Source organism: Mus caroli, unplaced genomic scaffold (assembly GCF_978045245.1).
Source record: "Mus caroli unplaced genomic scaffold, Mus_caroli_1 scaffold_4, whole genome shotgun sequence".
Taxonomy (NCBI): domain Eukaryota; kingdom Metazoa; phylum Chordata; class Mammalia; order Rodentia; family Muridae; genus Mus; species Mus caroli.
The window spans coordinates 132125693-132149504 of NW_028227259.1; the positions used below are offsets into that span (position 1 = coordinate 132125693).

Genomic DNA, 23812 nt, shown 5'->3' on the forward strand with positions numbered 1-23812 from the left:
TTGGTCAATGCACTAGGGTGTTGACCAGCAAAAGAGGAGGTCAATGATAAGATGCAGGGGTGGGTATTGATCAGTGCTAAGGGGTATTGATTCATACAAGGGGAAGATGTTGGTCATAGCAGGGAGAATGTTGATCTGTATAAAAGGAGGGTGTTTATTAGTTCAAGGGGGGTGTTGATAAATATTCCCCTTTCCATGTGGGAAATGTGAGGAAGAACAGCCCAAAGCTCTGAGCCATGGTGGAAATCCCACAAGTTAAAAGTATGTTCCAGAGAATGCAAGGTCTCACCTAGTACCCAAGCAGCAGTTAAGTGCTGGCTCTAATTATCCAGTCCTGTTTGGGGAACAGCGGTCCTGCAGCAAACATAAAAAGAAAGAAGGTGCCTCAGAGCAACCAGTTTCCTTGAGGGCCACGGCGGCATCTTAATTTGCACTTGGTGGCAGAAGAATGAAAATGAACGTGGCAGCGTGCTCTGCCTGGTGACTGGATTTTCAAATAGTCTGAGCGAAACAGCGGAGGGGCGCTGGCGTGTTAATTAACAAGCTGACATGGGGAAAGAATAACCACAGAAAGTCAAACAGAAAGAGCCCAGAAGCTGCTTTTATGCCCTGAATGAAAAGAATTCTCATTATTGGAGCCAGGGGGGAGGGGCAGAGGGGGAAACTTCCTTCTATAATCTAGGGCTCTTCCCCAAGTACTGATCTCAGCAGGGCATTGCTATGGCTTGCTACCTAGGCTAATTTTGGAACTCCTGAGAGATGGTGACTGAGCTCCAAATGATGACTGTGTTTGGTCTACAGACCGTATGTACAAGATGGGCCATGGGACTTGCATTACACAAGTCTTTTGAGTATCTATGTGGGTGGGCATTATGTTTCTATGGGGTATAGAAATGAGAGAAGACCCTGGACTGAAGGTCATGGGAGTCCTGGGAGGAAAGAGCCAGAAAGAGGGATGGCCTAGCCCAGTGGTTCTCAGCCTTCCAAATGCTGTGACCCTTTAATACAGTTCCTCATGTGGTGGTGACCCCCAACCATAACGTTCTTTTCATTACTACTTCATAGCTATAATTTTGCTAATGTTATGATTCATATTGTAAATACCTGTGCTTTCTGATGGTCTTAGGGAACTGTTTAGAAAGCATTGTTTAACCCCCAAAGGGGTCATGACTCAGAGGTTGAGAACTACTGTCCTAGATAGTCACTTCCTGCGGATTCTGGTGGGAAAGAGAGGGTCAATTGATTTAACATTTGCTTCACTTAAGGACAGAAATGTAGGAGGCTTAGTGAAATGTTTAAAAAACCATTTCCTGAAAAGTTTCTAAGTTAAAATTTCATGGTCCAGAAAGTGTGAGGTTTTGTTCATTTGCTCCATAGATGGGAATGTTGGAGTGTGCTAAGGACACACGTGTTAGAGACGATGGTGACATTCTCATAACCTAAGAATCATCCATACAAGGAAAACCAGCCTTGACATTCTGGAGGCTGGAGGGACAGCTCAGCAGTTAAGAGCACTGGCTGCTCTTCTAGAGGACCAAGATTCAGTTCCCAGCACCCACGTGTAGGTTCATAACCCTCTGTTCCAAGGGATCAGATGCCCTCTGATGGCCTCTGTGGTTACTATGCCCGTGTATATACACACACACACACACACACACACACACACACACACACACGCACACACATACATAGACATATACTCATACATGTTATTACATATACTATATAAATATATTATATTAAATATTAACATAATATATAAAATGGTATATGTAAATATATTAGAGATATATCATTAATATAATACTATGTAAATATATTATACATTAGATACTATACATATTTACTTATACAAATATTTATATATTATAAATATATAGATGTAACAATATATAAAATATTTATAAGATAGATAGATATAGTCTACCTATATACCTTTATATAGCATTTATTCTTCAGTCAAGTTCATGTGTAGTCTGGTTGGACAGAGGTCCTTGGTGCCTACTTATGGCTTTGTGGAACTCACTGCCCCCACTCTTTCATCCTTCTGATGAGAAAAAGGCATTAAGATATAATATACAGTGTACCAGAAGCCATGCACCACCCTGGAACTATGTGGAGGAGCCTCCCAGCAATTCCAAGAAATGCAAACAGTGCATTTAGGCAAGTTTTTAAGAGAGAGAATTAATGGACAGAGGACCAGGAAGCTCCATCAAAGCAATGCTTAGGCCCTCCTAAAGCATCCCAGGTTCTCCTGCTGCTGACTACAGAATCCGACCAGCAGAAGCCAGGCTCACTTGCCGTCCTTCAATCTTAAGAAAATTTCAGCATCCACCAAGAGTCTCTTGAGTGTAAATATCAAGAAAGACCCTTGCAATGAGGTGGCCTAGTAGGTGGCATGACAGGTGGCCTGGCAGGTGGCATGGTAGGTGGCATGACAGGTAGCATATCAGGTGGCCTGGCAGGTGGCATGGCAGGTGGCATGATAGGTAGTATGGTAGGTGGCATGACAGGTGGCATAGCAGGTGGCATGACAGGTGGCATAGCAGGTGGCATGGCAGGTGGATGGCAGGTGGCATGGCAGGCGGGCTGTGAAACAAGGACATATTTGGGGAAGTCAGAACCTGTTGCCAAGCTGCACTTCACAAATGGAGGGTGCCTGTCCCTCTTGATTCCTTGCTCTAAAACTCCATAAAGTCCACAAACTCTGAAACACCCCTTTTCCCTGGACCTTCAAGGCTGCCAGTCATATCTGTATCTTCATGTTACTACAACTACCATGAGGCACCAGCACAGCAAACTTAGAGCCCTCTTCTGATTATTGTCAAGGTGATGGACTACCTGTTCTGACTTATCTCTGGGTTGAGTTATATCTCAAGCCTCAGGTCAAAAATGCTCAACATTAAAACTTCAGAGGTGGAACTCAGACAGAAGTGAAACAGGAACCCAGTTAGGAAATAGATGCTGGATAACCGTTCTTCCCAAATTATCCTCGTACCAAGCTGAGAGCATCACCCACAATGGCATCCCTCAAAATGGCCTCTCCCAAATGAGTGGAAATGAGAGTGCGTTGAATTTTGAAGAGCACTTATCAATGAGTTTTTAAGGACGCTCTGCCATGGCCCCTCCAGCACGGAAATGCAGGCCTGAAATGTGTCTCTGTTGCTGAAGCCTGGAACAAGCTCAGATTTACTTTAATCTGAAGCTCAGAAGGCAACAATGAGAAGTCGCCACCACCCTGGAGCTGTGTGTCACAGAGGGGCCTCCCAACTCTCCTGAGAAACGTAAACAGCACGCCTCATGCCAGACCCTGCTGTGTGGTCACCAAACACTTAACAGAAAGACGTGTGTTTAGCGAGCTTTTCTCTAAGAATTTCCCTCCTGACTGAGGAAGGCACACTTCACCTTCAATCCACAAAGCATGATGTTTTTGAACACTAGACTCACAGAAATTCATGATCAGATTAAGAGAGCACAAAAGCTTTCAAAGCCCTGGACATGTGGGAGACTTTGTTTCAGCTTAAAGATTTCCTGAAGGTGCAATTACAGAGCCACTTAGAGGCAGGGGTGTGACCTTTGTCCTACATGGATCTCTGGGCAGGGGTGTGACCTTTGCCCTATATAGACTCTAAGCTTTCATGCTGTCACAGTAGCACCTGCATTCAGCACCATCTTGTTTTATGTTTTGTTTGTTTGTTTGTTTGTTTTTCCCTCTCTTCCTCTGGATGTGCTGTGTTGGGCATTGTGTTATTCATGGGCTTTATAAGAACAAATAAAGCAGGTGTGTATTTTCCTCTTAGAATTCATCAGGAGAAGATGAAAGATTTCAATTATGGAGAAGATCGATAGAGTTGGCTACATTAAAAATTAAACAAGGGCTAGGAGCATAGCTCAGCTTTAGAGCCCCTGCCTAGAATCCCCCAGGGAGGGGCTGGGGGCGTGGCTCAGTGGTAGAGCCCTGCCTAGAATCCCCCAGGGAGGGGCTGGGGGCGTGGCTCAGTGGTAGAGCCCCTGCCTAGAATCCCCCAGGGAGGGGCTGGGGGTGTGGCTCAGTGGTAGAGCCCCTGCCTAGAATCCCCCAGGGAGGGGCTGGAGTGTGGCTCAGACACTGAGTACTTGCTTAGCAGATATAAGACCAAGGGTTCCATCCCAGGATATATATACAAAATCCTCTGCACCACCCCCTAATGTGTGAAATTAGGAGGCAAAGAGCAAATTGGGGAAGAATCCATGTGACACATCAACCAAAATATGGATAGACTAATACACAGCAGGAGAAAAAGGAATTGTACTCAGGGTCTGTTAAACTAAAATGTAGGAATAGCTAATGCCAGCAAGCCCTATACTTTAAAATGTGATTTCCCCACTTTGTACAACTATTTAGCTTTAGAAAAAAATAAGAAGTTGAATTTTCTGTAGGACAATAAAATGGGCAAAGGACAAATATTTAATTATGAAATAAAAAATGTTACCCAAGTAGGACACATTAAGGAAACACTGAGATAAGATGTTTGCTTAATAAATTGTCTATTTTTAAAGAAATTAATATTCTCTGTTGGCAAAGTTACAGGGAAATGGGTATCTTTACACACAGCAGGTAGAATTGTAAATTAGTTAAAACTTCCCGAAGGCAATTCTACAGACATTACAAAAATGTATTACAAAATTACATATCCTCTGACTCACATCCTTGAATTAAAATTTATTTCTAAAAGTTTACCTCAAGGGATCGATGAGAGATACGTGCAAAGATTTCTATATCAAGACGCAGGCCATTATATATTTTATAAGAGAAAACATCTTTGTAGTGTTGTAGAGTTATGTTAGGGATTTTTTTCAACACATAGTTTATTGCTTTCTTCCACTCCTATTTCTAGTGCAGAATAATGTCTGAGCACCTATTAGGAGTATGTATCTCAGCTGTCTGCTTTTCCTCCACTGGGATATTTCACCTGCGTGATCAGATAAGGGGCAGCCTTAGGCATTCCTTATACCTTTCAGTGTTATGTCCCCCTGCCCAGGCAGACATCTTCTGGGAAGGAACTTCACACTCCTTAGCTTCCCTTGTCACATAGGCAAGTTCTTGACTTAGAAGATGGATACAACGTGTTATACTCAGTAAAGGTCACACCTGACCCTGTCCCTCAGTCTTTTGGATGCAAGGTAGACATGATTTTTACAGAATTAAGACAGTTGAGACCCTGGTGGGTGTTGGGAACTGAACTCCATGTCTCTGTAGGAGTGCTATGCACTGCTAATGGCTGAACAATCCCTCCAGCTCCAACATGATTGTTATTAATTTGGGGTCACAGGGATAAATAATATGTTCATGCACAGTCAGCCTCTGAATGGAATACCCAAGCCATTGAGCTACTAGACAAGCTGGGTACACAAAGAGAGTAAATAGAGCAGACCCCAAGTCCAGAAGACTAGTGTGACAAGGTCTTTTGTAGAACAGAGAACAGACCCTACCCTTCCCCTTGCCCCACAATTATTTTTATAAATGTAGCCAAAACATTTCTGAAGAAACAAGTAAGCCTATGCAACTCCCCATGGACCTCCAAGCAGTGGTTTCTTACAGCATCAGACTCCAACTCTTCTAGCTCCATTCTGGCATGCACAGCTCTAACTTCAAACCCTCATCCTGGTCCAGAGATCTGTTTCCCCACCAGATAGCCATCAGTGAACATACCAATTAGCAGATGTGAAGCCATTTCATAGTGGTAACACTCCCCAAGTAAAGTATTATTTTATCAACTAACAAATGTGGACAGCAAAATGCCCCAGCTATGAGACAGTGGGGAGTCAGAGCTCAGAACTCCCTCCTCCCTCCTCCTCCCTCTTGGACCCAGAGATGGCCTCTTAGAGAGACTGCTGGGGACTCACCATCAGAGCCACAGTATTTGAATCTATTTAATGTAATCTAGTTAGTTCAAGGATCAATGCTGGCTGCCTGCAGCCTGGCTTTTCAGATTGAGAAGTACAGGGCGGTGAACAAGCCCTTTCCTTAAGAACTTACAGCCTTGCTGTGGAATGCCCTTTGAATCTTGCTGTCAGTAACAAAATAATCATAATAGTAGCTAGTGCTTATTATATGTCTGTAAGAGGCTGAAGTTCCTGTATGGACCCATGAGTTATTATTATTATTTTTTTATTTATTTAGCTTGAGTTTTGTTGGGCTAGAGATTAAAACCAGTTCTGGCACATGCCAGGCAAGCACTCTGCCATGAGCTCCAGCCTCAGGACCAGTGATTGTTTTATTCTCACAACTAGCTACTGGCTGCGACTTTCATCTACCCTCCAAAGAAGATGCACTTGAGGACCACATAACATGTGTCTGTATGATATACTGGTTAGTTCAGTTTAATTTAGTTTAATTTTTTTTTTTTTTGTCAACTCAATTCAAGATAGATCCTAAGAGAAGAGGGAATCTCTGCTGAGAAAATGCATACATCAGATTGGCCTGTGGGCATGTCTGAGTTTAAGTGGAAATTTCTGGTTTCTTTGGAGACTCACTTGTGTCATTTAATGTTTTTCTGGAAGCCGGAAGAGGATGTGTTGCTGAAGCAGACATGTGAGAGGATGCTTTGCTGTGGCAGACATGTGAGAGGATGTTTTGCTAGGGTAGACACTTGAGAAGGCATGTGATGTTTGGAAAGAGTATAAGTAGAACCCAATGGATGCTCTTGCATTGGTTTGCCTTGCTATGCTTCGCTGGTCTTCACTGATCTTTGCTTAGCATTACTTTGTAGAGAGTAACTCACCAAAGAACTTCTCATGGTATTACGGCTGATTCTTGCAGCTTCTATGGACCCATGCCAATTTGGCAGAGCTTCACAGCTCCTTCTGGATTGAGCCACTGCTATAGATTCATGTTTGGTGTTTGCCAACCAAACTGGACTGCCACTACTGATTCGTGTTTGATGTTCTAGACTGGACTGCTGATATCCTGACAACAAAGATTGGAATTGTTCCCAAAGAATGACTTCTAAACAGGTCCACATCCTCTTTGTCCTGTTAACCATCTTTCTCCCCTACCTTTGGACAGTGGGCTAAAAGGGAGGTTGAAGTGTTTAAGAACAGTTATTAAAGTATGTTGTGAAAAATCTTAGCCTATATCTGAGAGGCATCTTCTTGATTAATGACTGATATGGGAGAGTATAGGCCATCATGGGTGGGGCCATCCCTGGGCAGGTGGTCCTGAATAATATAAGAAAGCAGGCTGAGCAAGCCATAAGGAGCAAGTGAGTAAGCAGTGTCTCTCCATGGTCTCTGTTTCAGTTCCTGCCTTGAATTTCTGCCCTGAATCCCTAAGTGATTGATTGTAAGCTGTAATGAAAATAAACCCATTTCTCCCCAAGTTGTCTTTGGTTCTGGTGTTCATTACAACAGAAGAAAGAAACCTAGGACACAAGGCTTATAAATGAGGACAAGAATTGAGTTCTGTTTTCCTGCATTCTAGGCAGGTGACTAATGCCAGTGGAGAACCAGCAGACCCTCAGCGCCAAGATGAATGTGTCCCTGAGCCCTGTTCTTCTCTTGTGGAGAGAAGGACTCTTTGCAGAGAATACTCCATCACCTTTCAAAACCTGTTCTCTTTGTTCCTTATGAAAGTGTCAAACCACCGAGATGTTAATGAATAGAAAGTCAAGCCTTCCTTGAATCTCAGTATGAGCACATAAAAACTTAAACCAAGCCTTCTGCACCACTAAACATGTTTGAAAACCTTTATATTATACCGTGCATGTTCAATCCATCATCCATAATATTCATTTAAAGATAGGCTCATAAGTACTACCTGGACTACATTTTAAAAGTACAATTTAAAGAATATTACTCAGAACATATACAGGTAGCTATTGGCAATGGGCTTCACAGTCCCATTTTTGTCCCCATTTTGGTGCTTGCTGATTGACATCCTTGACCCCTAAGCTTGGATCACAGCACAGAGACTACCCATTCCCAGTTCCACAAATGCTTTCTTACCATGGCTAGTGGTATGACTCCGATCAAGTCCTTTTGGCTCACATAGATCTTGGACACTCCCAGGTCAGAGGTGATCTCTCCTGGGTATTCAACCTGCCACGTGACCAGCTGTGTGGTGGGTGGGTCACTGGGTGCTTCGACCTCGATATCAATCTTCATGACTTCATAGGAGGCATCAGCCACACTGTGAGGTAGAACGAGGGAAAACAGAGATGAGAAATTGAGGTGCAGAACTCACTTGTGTCAGAGTGGATTTTCAACAGCACCTGTGCTTATATGTCCCAAGTCTTGGGCAATTTAAGGACTGACCACCATCCACAAGCTTAGCAGCCCTTGCAAGGACTCTGACATCATCATTTAAGGGTAGCTCCCTCTTATGAGCTATTCAGCTTCCCTAGGACAATGGCGACATTCTCCAAACACTCTCTAACCCATGTTCCACCAAGAACTGCTCTTTCCTGATTTCCAGAAACATCTACACTGGCTATGTTGGCCTCATTTCAAAGCCACAGCCCATCTAGTCAGATGCACAGAATTTTAAGGATGCTGTGGCCTTATATTTCACAGATGGTAAGGCACCATTGCAGGGATACAGAAGATACGCAAGGATGTGGGCTTAGGGGTCAGCCCACTGCTGATAAACATGAAGAATTCATCAGGCAACACCTGGCTACAGGCGTGGTTTTGACAAATGCTAGTTGCTAGACATCTAGACATCTCAGTGCTCATAGGCATGCTCTGGAAATGGATCCCAGGTAGATGACCAGAACTGTTTTATCAGCCCTTAGCTCCTCTCATTAACTGGCTAGTTCTGTCTCTTCAGAGTTTCTTTTCACTACAATGTCTGCTCTTCTGTGTGACAAGTGAGAAAGAAAATGGTTTCGTGTCAGCCTTTCTTGAGGATGAAATGAAAGAAGTGGAGGTGAGAACTTGGATGGGTTGGCTAAGAGGGGCTCTTAAGGCATTGTTAGTGAGCAGATATGTCTCTAGCGACCCAAGTTTTACATCTTCACAGAAGTGTCTTTGAACAATGTCATCTATTATTATCTGTTGTGCCTTTTCATAGAGGACAGGCTTATGGAAACATGTCGATTACACCATCCAACACTCAATCTCTCTCACAGGAAAAGCTCAGGGAAAGCTGCTGAGAACAAACAAGGTTAACATGGCTAATTAGAGATCATGAGATTGGATGGACAGAAGCCAAGATAAAAGTCACCAACACAGAGACAAGAGGAAGAGACACAGAGAACAGACCAAGGAAGGAAGAAGGCACCCCCACCACACACAGACACACAGACACAGACACACACACACACACACACACACACACACACACACACACACACACCTTGCATGCCAAAGTGCTATTGCTGGCCCGGGTCCTGTTCAGAGTCAATTCAAGAACACTGGATACCAGCTCTCACTAGAGCCTGGCAGTTTAGATGCTGGAAACCCAAATCAGAAGCTGAATTCAAGGTCCCAGTGGGGGATGGGCAAAGCCCAGTAGACTAAGTCATCTGAAACAGAGAGATCTGAAGTGTACAGCCTGCTCTCACCACTGCCTGGATAGGAAAGGGATGAGGATTGGTGGAAGTATAAGTTGAACTCAGTGTAGGGTCCTGATGGGCAGGGTAGATGCTTACCAGTGTACACAGAGGTGACATCAGCAGAGGGGTGATTCAGTTTCCTTAAAATACCCTCCACTATGCCTAACACTCATCCCCATCACTAGTGAAGTCTTAGTAGAGCATGGGAGTTTGTGGTGGATGCTGTAGCATGGGATGTACTACAGTTAATCTGATAGACTGAAAAGGGCAAACACAGTAAACCTTCACATGTCCTCTGAGCCTCAGGTACAGAGAGCCCTGCACTGCCTGCATCCCCGCCAAAGCAGCAGAGATGGGTTGTAATTTACAACCTGAGGAAATCAGAGAGATAATTCTGACTTAATTTGAATGCCTGACACCAGCAGTCTTGCCCTGTGAGCAGCAGAAGGCACATCTCCCAAGCAGAAAGAAGTACAGATGGAGGGTACACTATCTTCTGTCATGTTTTATTTCTTTGTAGACAGGGCCCTACTGTGCAGCCCTGGCCAGACTGGAACTCTTTATGTAGAACAGCCTGGACTCAAACCATGCCATTGCCTTCTAAATATTGAGAATGAAGGTATGTGCCACCAAGCTTCACGATTTTACTATCCATTTTAATTTTTTACTGTTTTTAATTTTATTTTTGTTTATATACTTATATTTTGGGTTACATTTTTTTGTGGGTGTGGTGTGGTGCAAGTTGTGTTTGTATGTATATGTATGAGTGTGTGGGTATAAGTATGTGCATTTATATGTGTGTTTGAGTGAGTGTGAGTATGAGCATGTATGTGTGTATGGGGGTGTGTATGTATGTGTGTGGTGTGAGTGTGTATCTCTCTCTGTGTGGTGTGTATATGTGTGTACCACCACATACGTGTGGGTGTCAGAGGAAGCCCAGGGATTGGCTCTTTCCTTCCATTACATAAGCCTTAAGGCCAGGACTCAGCTTTTAAGGGTTGGCAGTTATTACTTTATCCACTGAGCCCTCTCTCCAGTTCTTATTATTTTAATTCAAATTAAATTTTTAGTATCTTTATTAAGCTTACAAAGTTTCCACTTCTGCCTTTTGGTTTGTTATCATGTTTTAACTTGTGCCTCACCAGAAAAGTCTGTGATGTTTCCTTTTCTTCCTCTCCATCCTATAGAGAATAGTCCTCTACTGATCATCATGTACCTGATCTCTCCCGCTCTCCCTCTCCCTCTCTCCCTTCTTCCTCTCTCTCCTACCTTTCTCCCTCTCCACCTCTCTCTTTCTCTCTGTTTTTTTTGAGGCAGGGCTTCTCTGTATATAGCCCTTGCTATCCAGAACTCACTCTGTAGACCAGGCTGGCCTCACACTCAGAGACTCGCCTGCCTCTGCCTCCCAAGTGCTGGGATTAAAGGCACACACCCTCTTCTCTCATCCTGAGTATAACTCAGTTTTCCCTCATACCCATTCCTTTCTTACTTCACTACTTAAATATTGAGATCATTATCTCTAAAAAAAATACTTTAAACTAAGAGGTTTTGTTTTTGTTTTTGCAACAGGAACTCTGGTGATACTGTATGTGAACCTTCTAAAGCAGTGGTTATCAACCTGTGGGTTGAGACCCTATTGGCAAACCTCTGTCTCTGAAAAATACTTCCATCATGATTCATAAGAGAAGCAAAATTACACTTATGAAGTAGCAATGAAAATAACTTTATGGATGGAGGTCACCACAACATGAGGAACTGTGTTAAAGCATCAGGAAGGATGAGGACCACTGTGAGGATACAGGTGGAGGTCGCAGCATCTTCCCATGCTGCTATTATTACTCGGACCTATGTGGGTGCAGTTTACTTAATCTCCAGCCAACATCCACACAAAGTCATGGAAACCCATCAGGAGACTCATAAAAGAAAATAAGAAGAAACAGGGCAGTGGCTCAGTGGCAGAGCCCTCACCTAGAAAGGGAAAGGCCCTGGGTTCAGTCCCCGGCATTGGAAAAAAATTAAAATAAAATAAAACAAAGAAAAAAATGCAACTAATTAAATGACTCATCCCAATAACTGAGTAGAACATTCAAAGCAAACAGAAGCCAGGAGCCAGCAAATCACAACTGTTTCTCACAAGCTGACGGTCTCAACACCAGAAAGCAAAGATAAGAAAATAGTTGATATTCCAGAAAAAAAAAAAAAGATTCCAGAGTCTTGGTTTAAAACAAATTAAGGACCAACAGAAGACTCCAATGAGCAGTGGAATGAAGTAAGGACATCCAGTCAGGAGCCAGAGAAGAGTGTGACCACGGTGGAAAAAGGCTCGGTACCTTGGAGTGTGGATTTGAACACACAGAGGAACAAGTCACATAAATCATAGGAAGCAGGATGTAAATTGACACACTGTGATAGAGTAAGAAAATCTGGTAAATCAACCAATAAGACTAAATTACAAGATCAATGGAAAGTATTATAAACAGACAAGCTTGGCCAGAAGAATGGAGGATTTCAGAAGTGGTAACCAAGGCAGAGACAGTGCATAGAAACGTATATATGAAAAAAAAATGAACACAAATGATAAAATTGTGCAAGAACTCTTAGATATCATTCAAGAGTCCAAACTGAGATTGTCTGTGGTAGAGAAAGCCTCTGGGATTTAGATAGACAATGAATTTGATGAAATTACAGCAGAGAGTTCTCCAGACTTTGAGGAAGAGGTGGATAGAGAAACACAGGAGACATTTGGAAGACAAATAGATCTGATGAGATAACCCCTTCTATAACATGACACATCATAGTCAATATAAAAACAAAACAAAACAGAAAGTAAAAGGCAAACAACACAAAAAGCTGTAGTGGACAAATCCCAACTCACATACAAAGACAGAGATGTCAGAATACACCAGATGTTTCATCAGCAGCCCTAAAAGCCAGGAAAGCATGAACCAATATATTTCAATTGCTAGAAAAAAAAATCACACTTAATTAAGTTGCTAGTCCAGAAATGTCTTGTAAAGCTGAGGGAGAAATATGAACATTTCAAGACAAGCAGAAATTGGAAAAAAATGATGTCAATCAAAGAGGTACTGCAGACAATGAGTAGAGGAATACTATAGACACAGGAAGAAGACAGTTTCCTCACGAGAACACAGGAAATACTAACACCCCATGAGAGAACAGATGGGATAAAGAGGAGCTGGTAAGGTATCAATCAATACAACCCATTAAACTCCAAAGTGAGGGAAGAAAGGAATACCAACAATCCAGCCTTTCCCATACGTTTCTTTGTTATTGATAGGTTATTTCTCTGCTGCTGAAATGAGCCAATTTGAATAAGACAAGATTATATTAAAGGTAGGTTTATTGGGAAGCTGCTCTCTGGTGGGTGAGTTCATTGGACCCAAAGATTGAGGCCAGGGAATTCTCCATGGGGGTGGTGGGCACAGTGGGAGCACAAAAAGAGAAAGGTAAGTACTGAGGGATGCTAGGAGAACCTGGAGGCCAGGTCTGCTTTGGTATGTAAAATATGTACCTCAGTCCCTTGTCTCTGTAGGAAACCAAACAGTTACTGATATAAAACACCATCTAAAAGCAATGTAAAATGTTATTTGTCTTCACAGATAACAGTCCATCACAGAGAGAAATCAGGACAGGAATCTGGGAGCAGGGATAGAAGCAGAGGCCATGGAGGAATGAATGCTGCTTACTGGCTTGCTCCCCATAGCTGTCTCAGCCAGCTTTCTTATATAGCCTAGGACCACCAGCCCAGGGATGTACTACCCTGAGTGGGATGCTCCCTCCTACATCAATCAACAAAATGCCCTTACAGACTTGCCCATGGGCCAATCTGATGGAGGCAATTCCTCAATTGCGGTTTCTTCTTCTCTGGTGTGTCAAGTTGACAACTGAAGCAATGTCATAGACCTTCAAAGCATACTACTGTGTGAGCCACAACAGAAAGCGAGTGAGAGCGAAAGATACTTTGAAATTAACTTTGCCTTTAGGGTCCTCTTCCAACTCTCTGCATCCTGTGATGTGTCAGTAAATCAAAGCAAAGGCATGAAAACTAGAGCATTATCTGTGAATGCTTTGCCATGAGTGGCATTGGAAAAGATCAAACACCATAGACAGAATGACCCTTGGGTGGGAGCAAGATTAATAGCTAAGAACTCAGGATGCTAAGTCTTCCAGTTCCCTTTCTGTTGTCCCCCCGGAACACTCTGAACAAGATTTAACTTGGGAAGTGTCTTAGGGTTCTACTGCTGCAACAAAGCACCATGGCAAAAAAGCAAGTTAGTGGAGGAAAGGGTTTATTTGGCTTACGCTTCCACATTGCTGTCCATCAACAAGGGAAGTCGGGACAGGAACTCACATAGGGCATGAACCTGGAGGCAGGAGCTGATGCAGAGGTCATGGAGGGGTGCTGGTTACTGGCTTGCTTCCTATGACTTGCTCAACCTGCTTTCTTATAGAACTCAGGACGACCAACCCAGAGATAGCACCTGTCATCACCGAAGGCTGGGCCCTCCTCCACTGATAACTAATTGAGAATATACCTTACAGCTGGATCTCATGGAAGATTTTCCTCAAATGAGGCTCCTTCCTCTCTGGCGACTCTAGCTTATGTCAAGTTTGAGACAGGAAGCCATCCAGTACAGGGAAGGAAGGGTCAATTAAGGTTACAATTCAAGGTCAAGGTCTATGATTGAGGGAAGCTCATGGCGAGAACTTAAACAGGAATCCAAGCAGAGACCACAGAGAAATGCTTGTTGCTGGCTTACTCTCAGCCACTATGCTCGCTAGCATTAGTATACAGTTCAGGACCATTTGCTTAAGGGGGGTGCCTCCATAGAGAACAGCCATTCCACATCAATAATCAATCAAGAGAGTTTCTCACAGTCATGGCCAAACCCCATCAGAGCAAAACTATTCCTCAGTTTAATGTCCCCTCCTCCCAGGTGTGTGGAGCTGACAATTTAATCAGAACACCAGTCATCACATCCTAATAATGCCTGTATTTGTTTTTCCTGTTTTATGGATTAGAAAACACTCTATTACATTATGGCCAGAAGCACTCTTGTGATCCAGCTTTTACTCTGCAGCCACCCACATGGGCAACTGGCTTCCATGGTGTGTGTGTGTGTGAGCGCTGCGGTAACATGGCAGAGTGGGTGGGGGAAGACAGAGAGTGAAATTTCACTCCCAACATAGGCTCCTCCAGATGGTCCTCTAAAGTATAAAGTGATGAACTTTTAGAAAACAAAAATCAAGCCAGAGGTGGAGGGGAGGGGAGGGGAGGGGAGGAGGGGTGGGGGTTGGGGGCTGGTCTAGGACATGAGCTGTTCTTTCCTTAGGAAAACCCTTTGAGATGAATTCCCAGGACACCCCATTTCCAAACACTTTCCACAAGGTCAACTGAATGCCAGACAGGATTAGAAATGGTGGCTCATGGGACTTCACAGACTGCCCCAACCCTTTAGCTGTCCACACTCCCCCATATACAGCCTTACTCACCACCCCATGCCTCAACCCTGGACTCTAATTGCTTTAACTTCTAATGATCTGTGGCTGACTTTTCTTGGCTAGTTCCTGTTCCAGTTTGATTGTGTTTGAACAATTGCTCTTTAGAAGGGGGCATTGCCTAGAGAGGCTATGGAAGCTTTGGAGGTGAGGGACTCACCTTTGTGTTTTAGATGTGAACAGTAGCCATGCTTTCCCCTTCCATGATGGATTGAGACAGTGAGCCATGATACACCCAGGAATGAGAAAAGTTACTAGTCTAATTCTTTTGGAGTTTTTAGACCCCACTGACATATAAGTACAAAGACCTGAAAGTGTGTGAGGGGTTAGTCATTCAGAACTCACCATTTAGCAGAGTCTGAAGTTGAATGACTTAGTCCTTGCCTCTAGAGGAGTCAAAGTGGTAAGGCTCATAATCTAGTGCCCCAATGTGGCCTCTCCTGGCAGCTACACTTTATGGGACGGGCTACAGTCTTGGGCTGGGTCTTTTCTCTGAAGACCTCAATGGGTGTCATAAACAATTTCTTCTGGAATTCAGATACTAATAAATCTTCATTTTATTGTCCCTTCTATGGAAAATGAAGGAATTTTCAAAATAAAGAGATAACTCTCCTAGGTTTTTGTCAACTTGACACAAGCTGGGGTCATCGAGGAAGAAAGAACCTCAGTTGAGAAAATGTCCATGGCAGATTGGCCTGTGGACAAGCCAGTGGTATATTTTCTTGATAGATGACTTATTTAAGTAGGCATAGCCTACTGTGGGTGGCACCATCCCCTGTGCACATGTAATAAATCAGGCTGCGTGAGCCATGGGGAGCAAGTCAGTAAGAAGCGCTTCTCCATGGCCTCTGCTTCAGTTCCTGGTCCCAGATTCCTGCCCTGTCTTTCCTCAGTGATTGGCTGTGATCAGAGATGTAGGCTAATGAAAACACTTTCCTCTCTAGATTGCTTTTAGGCCATGTTTTATGACAGCAATAGAAAACAAACTGGGACAGAAACCAAAGGCAATTAATGAATATTCTGCCCAAACAGCAGCATGGAACTGGTGAAAGTACAGAGAGCCTTGCTCCAGGCTCAGCTCCACTTTAGAAGGACTCTCCATGGCAGTGTGGTCCTTGCATGTAGTGGCATTTGGGAAATTTGCATGTGACACAGACAGGAGAGACCAGATGTCTCCCCACATGGGAAGGACCACTGTCCTCCTTTCTTGTCTCTCCTCTCATGTCCTCATTCTCAAGATTAAAATGGGGACATTACTCAAGCAAATTGTTTCTCCTCAGACATTATCAAGCTATTAAAGTTTTCCATCACTGGTCCTTTTTTTTCTGGCTTCTTCATTACCATTTTCAGTACAAGACCTTTTATGAGGAAGTAAAATACACACAACCCTTTTAATGTATAGACTTTGTAATGAGATTTTTTTTTTTTTGGTCACTATAAATTTGTCTTCTCATCTTCTCATGAATTCTCTGGTGACCAGAGTCATTCTGGGGAAGAAAAGGAGAGAGAGAATGAGAGAGAGAGAGAGAGAGAGAGAGAGAGAGAGAGAGAGAGAGAGAGAACTTGCTTTAGCCACAATGGGAAATGTTTCTCCAAGTCCCTTTCAGTCCATCACCAGTCAGTCAATCAGCAACTGACATATTATTTCTGGAATTCTCGTTGTTTGCTCATTGTTGTTCTGGATGATAGAGACTTAGACTCTAGAGTTATACATTGAAGGGTATGATCAGGTAGTGCCATTGTAGTAATTGGGATTGCACTAGTACCCAAACTCTATGTGGATGCAGCCTGTGCCAGTTCATGACTGGGCACTGTAGGAGTATTCATTAATATTACCTCCAGTCAGCGCATCCTCCACCATCCCAAAGGGCTCACCAAAGAAGCAGAACCCACAGGCATTTAGCCTGTGTGGAAAGAGGACATTGAGGAAAACGTTATCCCATCAAGCAGAGGCCCACAGCTCTAAGAGTGGAAGAAGAGCTGAAGGGCTTGCTGGAAGAAGAGACTTTCAAGAACCTTACATTGTCAGGGAAGTTCAGGGCAGTCTTGAAGGGAACAGCAAGCTGGGGCTGAGGTCTCTATAAAGCATTGGTAGGGAGACTCTAGAGAGAGCACTCCAAAGAAAGAAGGCTGCATAGGCCAGGGCATGTGTGTGTGTGTGTGTGTGTGTGTGTGTGTGTGTGCAGAGAACAGGTTAGCATAGTGCAGTGGTAACTGTGGCAAGCTCTGTGGCATGGTTGGAAGCCTTAAGAATAATGGGACTGACAGGGTCAGGAGATGTGGCTGAGTGGTTGGTGGGAAGGGCTCTCGAGTCTTTAAAACCAACCCCCTGGCAGGCAGCTATGGCTGGCCAGTCACCTGCGAGTTAAAGCTTACTTATGCACCATTTTTGGAGCTAAAATTAAGCTCTAGGTTCTTAATTTTTGAAAAAAATATTAGACAGCACAGAGCATACATGGTCTACAAAGCTTGGTATACTGTTGTCTTATCCCTACAGATCAATTCATGATCTTTATCATGAGAAAAAAATGATGAATTAATAACCTTTAAAAATAATAAAATGTGATTTACTTCAATACATAGATACTCCTCTAAGGAGAATATGAGAATGTGAAGTAGTCAAGTACTTCTCACTGCTAATGAGAAAGTTTGTATATAAGAGTTGACTCAAGGCCATTCTGGTTGGAAACAACATGTAAATTGGAATAATAGAAGTTTGCATAGGTAGGCCCTATTATGAAAGGCTGCCATTGGGGTAAGAACTCAGGCACCAAGGTTATTTATTTATTTTTGGTACTAAAAAGTACAAAATGACCTCAGCTGAAATAGAGCAGTATGCTGAGCTGCAGTGGAAATGGGGTGGGGGGGAGGAAGGGGAAGAAGGAGTGGAGGGGGAAGAGGAATGGCAGAAGAAGAGGGGAGGAGGAGGGAAGGAGGAGGAGAGGAAGAGGGGAGGAGAATGAAGAGAAAGGGAGGAGGAGTGGAGAAGGAAGAGGAGGAGTGGGAAAGAAGAAGAGGAAGAGGATGAGGGGAGTGAGGGGAGAAGGAAAAAGAAGAGGATGGGAGAAGTGGGGGGGGAGGAAGAAGAAGAGGGGGAGGAGGAGGAGAAAGAGGAGGAAGAGGAGAGGCATTCAAAAGAATAGATAAATTATGGATTCCACAAAAATTTATGACAAAGTCAGCATGCTAAACAGAATGAGAGATCCTTTTTATGTGAGAGATCCTCACACATCTGTCCTCTCAAGCCCTGCCCTTGCATCTGGAGCATCAAACTCCAGTTTATCAGGATGGGCAAAGACACAGCCAGCCTTTATGCAGGACAGGGTCAAGTCTCTAGATGAGGTCTTACCTATATCACTTATCAATACACCAAATGACTGACAAATAGGGATAATGGCAGAGTTAAAAGGTAAAAATCAACATGAAGTTTGACATGTTGGATCCGTTTTGACCCAAGTCATCACCTCCAAGTATGAAGCAGAATTCCAGGGAGAAATGTGATGGAGATGTATGTGGCGGGATGCTGTCCTCTGGATAGGGCATGGTCCATGCCTTCTTGAAGCCTCTGTGATTTCTTGCAGGAGACCCACACAAGATTGGTGCCATTGACATTTGATTATGCAATGGAGGACTCATGTAGACCCACATACATAAGAAACTACATAAGCAGTGAGCTAGTCCTGACAGATGGGAGCTTTGATTTGCCACTGTGGCTGTCTGTAAGCTGACCATACTCCTGTGAGTAACTTCACACATGCTTCTGTGAGTAACCATTCCTCTTTGCTTTTGTAAGTAACCCCTCACTCATGTTCCAGTAAGTAAACCCCCACCCTTGCTCCTCTGAGTTATGCCAATTAAACTTCAGCCTGGCTTGAGTGTGGTCTTTTTTAAGGTGTGCTATCTGGGGTGTATAGATTTTTTTAATGTCTACCCAAGAAAACTTTACCCAGCAGCACAGCTACTCATTCAGGATGGTTCTAAAGGGAAGGAGTGCTCTCTTACAGAGAGCACCTCTCCCACAAAGTTCACATTGGTCTTTAAGAACAAGCCCGACATTCTAATTATAAGATCAGTGTATTTGAGATGAAATAACCTTACCTCTTAGGTTTTAAGTTTCATTTATTAAAAGGCAAATCCTTAATCTTACCCCATTTACTACTATTTTAATGATCTTTCTACTTCTGTTTTACCTGGATTGACTTACAGGATCTTTTATGGTGTACGTCACCTGTTATCCACAGTTCAAGAAGGCTTTTCCATGTTCCAAAGTGGGAGGGGGACAGTGAGAGTAGAGATGGGGATGGGAAATTGGCTGTTTATAAAAGGCAAAATTATATCTAAAAGCAGTGAGTGCCCTTGACATCTTTGGGGAGCCCCCTCCACTCCCAATGGGAAAGCATTTTCCACACTTGAGCTGGAATCGCTACAGCAGACAAACAGGGGGAGAAAATAACACTAAATCTTTCATCTCCACTTCGTGACATTTTCTTAAACATATTCGCTTGGAGATAGAGAGATATTTTATTTTTATACATCTCTTTTTGTTGCGAGTTTTTTTCCTTCCCCCAAAAAAGAAAGAAAGAAATCCAATCTGTATGCCACAGACACATTAGTATCCTTGCCAGGGCTACAGACTGTTCGAGATCACATCTCGTCTATATAAACAGGTATCTTGGATGCCCAGCATCTGTGATGAAACTTGAGCCCTTGGTGCGAGTTGGGTAAGAACTACTCAGAATACAGTGGAATTGGCAAGAAATGTCAGCAAGCTCATGACATGCGAGTTGTTCCTGAATCTCTGAATCATGATTCTGGGGGTTTGAAGAAGGGTATATGATGGGCTAACTTTGTGGGAAGACTCTGCCAGCCTTCTAGCAGGAGTTGATAAGTCTATGTGGTATAAGATTTCCCATCCCGAAATTGTAATTAGAACCATTTCTATTACCATGTCTGGTGACTCTGTACTTCTTAGACTTCACTCCAACATTTTTTTAAGTGAAGATAAACTATGGAGGATTTTTTATTTTACACTTCATTTAAGCAGAATGTCACCAGGCAGGTCAAAGGATGACAGATGTGAAGAGGGATTCAAGTGTCTTTGCAAGTATCTTGGGTGCTTGGAAGTGGGAAAGCCTCAGCATAGCTGTGGGATAGCCTCAGCAGGAAGTCAAGATCTCTCTCTCTCTCTCTCTCTCTCTCTCTCTCTCTCTCTCTCTCACACACACACACACACACACACACACTTGCGCACATGCACATACATACACAGATGCACACAACACACATACATACACATGTGTCACACACATGCACCCACACATACACATGCGCGCACACACACATGTGCATGGAACACACATGCATGTATGCCTACATCTGATAGCCAAAGTATACCTGATATTCAACGCAGGTATGCAATCTACAGTCTGAGTTCCACACTGAAATAAAAGACCCACAGACATTATTATTCTCTATTCACAATCTCTTTAAGCATGCCATAGAATTGAATTGCTGGACTAAAAAAGCTCTTATGTTCACATGAAAATTCAAAAGGGGGTTATTAATTGATAGTGATGACCAGTGCTAAATCTACTAATGGTTTTCTCAGCTCCCATCTGACATGACAAATGACAGAGCTCACAGGCTCTGATGTTTTATTATCCTGTAATAAAATTAACTCAAATACATATATAGGTAATTCCTTCTACAAAAAAAGGTTTCTGTCCCTTTAAATCTCCACGTGAGACTGTCACACCACCGCCCATGATCAATACATAATTGTGTTTCAGCCTTCTAGTGCCTAAGGTCCGAGGCTGAGGAATTAATTTGCTGGTTGAGGTTAATGGAATGTCAATTAATTTCTTGGTATAAATGTCAATACATTCAGTTAGGCTTTGTGATTTAAATATAATTAAAGATAAACTTCAAGTCAACGTCGCCTTTTCAGTTTTGGATTTGATGGGTGATTTGCTAAAATCTCATGAAGCCATAGGGATGGGGATTTGCCAGTTTGCTTTATCTCATCCTGCAAGTTATATGTGTTCATTTCTAGCAGCAGCAGAAGGAAGCAGGGATAAGTCCCTTTTGCTTCTCTATATCCTCACAGCCCATCTCTGACATCTGTAGCTTGTGTTGCTCATGGTGGTGGTTGATAGAATGGATTTTAGGATGAAATGTCCCCAGTATTGAATCCTGCTTATGGCACTAATGAGGATGTGCCAGAATTAACTCCTGTGTTCATTAGCTCTAATTATCAACTTTACACAACCTAGAATCACTGGAAAGATGACTCAAAGCGGAGCTGTCGACACTGGGTTGGCCTATGGAAATGTCTGTGGGGAATTGCCTTAATTAAGTTAACCAATGTGGGAAGACCCTGCCCACTATGGGCATCCCTATTCCCTAGGCTTGGGGTTCCTAATTGTATAAGAGTGGAGAAATGGAGCTGAGCACTAGTAAGCAAGCAAGTGAACATATGTGCATTACTTTCTGCTCTTGACTGTAGATGTGATCTGTTTAGCTTTTTGAAATTCATACCTTGACTTCCCCACAAGGATGGGCTGTAACCTGCAATTCTAAGCTGAAATAAACCCGTTATCTTTTAACTTGCTTTCTGTCGGGGCATTTTATTATAGCAATAGTAAGGGAAAGGAAACTAGAACTCTAAAGGACCCAGATTTGGACACACTACAGTGTCCCTTCATCACGACTGTTTTGAGTGGCCATCAGATCACAGGATATGATGTGCACAGGATACATTGAACTCTAGGTGGCATCATTCCATACTGCAGTACCTGCTTGAATTGCAATGGTAACATGCACAGCTGTAGGAGGCCATCCTGTCAATGACTAAATGAGATCACTGTGTCAAAGTTTTAGGGTTATATGTATATGAAGCTATAGCCAAGCCTTTGATGATAATAGCTTGCATCTGAAACCCAGTATTCAATGTGGCTTAAGCTCCATTTAGTGCCTGTGGGGGGCCAATGGAAGGCTAAAGACCACTTTCTCAGTGTGTGACTTTGAATTCCAACCTCTTTCCTGACTGTGGGTCACAGACAAGAACTGGAGATGCTACCTGTCATCTATGTTGGATTGTGGATGATGTCCGTGCTGTCAAATGAGCATGCTTGGAAAGGCCTCTGCTCTCAGGGAGACCACACTCTTAGGGACATCAGATTTCAAGCAAAACAGACCCAATGTAAATTCAACCTCCTCCCTGGAGTGGTCATCTCTCCGCTACTTCTCTCAATCAAGAATCAGAGAGGTGGTTGCATGATGGCTCCCCAAGGTGCCCATGTCCTTATTCACAGTCTGTTGCCTCGACCTTATATGGCAAAAGGGACTTTGCAGTAAAGTGAAGGCCTCAAGATGAGATTATCCTGGACCAATAGGTGTGACTCTAAATATAATCCTGGCTGTCATCATTAGGTAAAGCTAGGGGGAGGTTCTACATGTGGCCATGAAGGGCCAAGTGGGTCCTTTGAAACAGAACAAAGAGTCTAGCTAGTAAAAAAAAAATCATTCTAAACAATTTATTTAGCCAGGTCCTTGCCTGGTGGGTCATAGGAACTTCCTCAATGACCTAAATCCCAGTCCACATCTTCTGCTCAGGGCTGTGGTCCTGACATTTCTGCAGCAACAAACTTGGCAGCAATTTGCCACATTATGTAAAAGAGAAGATTAATCAACATCATATATGTTATGTTCAAGCTTATAATAACTCAATCAATTATTCAGCACAGCAATCAGTAAATATGGAACAGTTTACAAACAACCAGATCATAAAGTATTTTGGTTTAAGATGAACATATGGGGTCTTATACCACAGACAAATCTGGTGTTTTGGGAGACACCCCAGGAGGCCAACTGTACATTGGTAACACCAAAACAGTACGGAGGGGGGTGTCTTGTCTCTAGAGATGCTAGATTGGAGAACAGCTGCCTTTGAGCAGCACCAAACCACTAGTATGAAACAATGGATACTCCATTAGATAAAGGAAGAAAGATTTGTAGAGAGCAGGCCATTTGAGCCCATTGCCCTGTTCAGGTAAGGGACAATCACCTGAATACTTCCCACAAGTTCCAGCCTACTGGATTAAAGTTCCCACCAGGCATCCAGATTCCAGGCATCCCAGCCATCTGGTGTGCAGAGAGTACAGTGGATTCTAGGGGGCGTCATTCATGTAGTCAATGCAACAGTCACTTAAAGTGCACAATGGTGACATTCACATCTGTATGAGGCCACCCTGTCACCAGTGGCATTAATTAAGTGACATCTGTGTGCCAAGTATTTCAGGTCCTATATTTGTGAAGGTGAAGCTAGGCTTTGGTGTGTGTGTGTGTGTGTGTGTGTGTGTGTGTGTGTGTGTGTGTGTGTGTGTGATAGTTTATGTTTTAAACTGCAAGTCAAGCTCCAAATAAGCTGCATTTTGGTGCTTATGGGGAACTGAGGGGAGCCTAGAGATTGACTTTGTCATGTGTGCCTTTGAATTCTGACCTCCTCCCTAACATTTAGACACAGATAAGACAATGGGTGCAGCCCTCACCTCCTCCTCAGAGCAGCTGCCTCTGTTCACATGGTGTTTCTGTTTAAAGCAGGCTCCTCTGCTCACTTGCATGCCATCGTTACTCCAGGTCTTCAGAGCCCCAGAGGGTCTGATTTTAAACTGATCTGCTGTGCACTCTTGGTAACAATTGTCTTTACAACACCCCAGGGAGGTCCTATCCGCACTCATGATTTAAACTGAGACAGG

General features: G+C 43.3%; 1 protein-coding gene across 1 annotated transcript in view; it reads right to left on the reverse strand.

Annotated features, from left to right (window-relative positions):
* The window catches only part of Tmem132d (transmembrane protein 132D), a 681893-nt gene that overhangs the window by 201824 nt on the left and 456257 nt on the right, over positions 1–23812 (reverse strand). The window contains exon 4 of the mRNA XM_021163504.2: positions 7987–8170. Coding sequence (XP_021019163.1) covers positions 7987–8170 — 184 coding nt within the window. The remainder of the gene's footprint in view (positions 1–7986; positions 8171–23812) is intronic.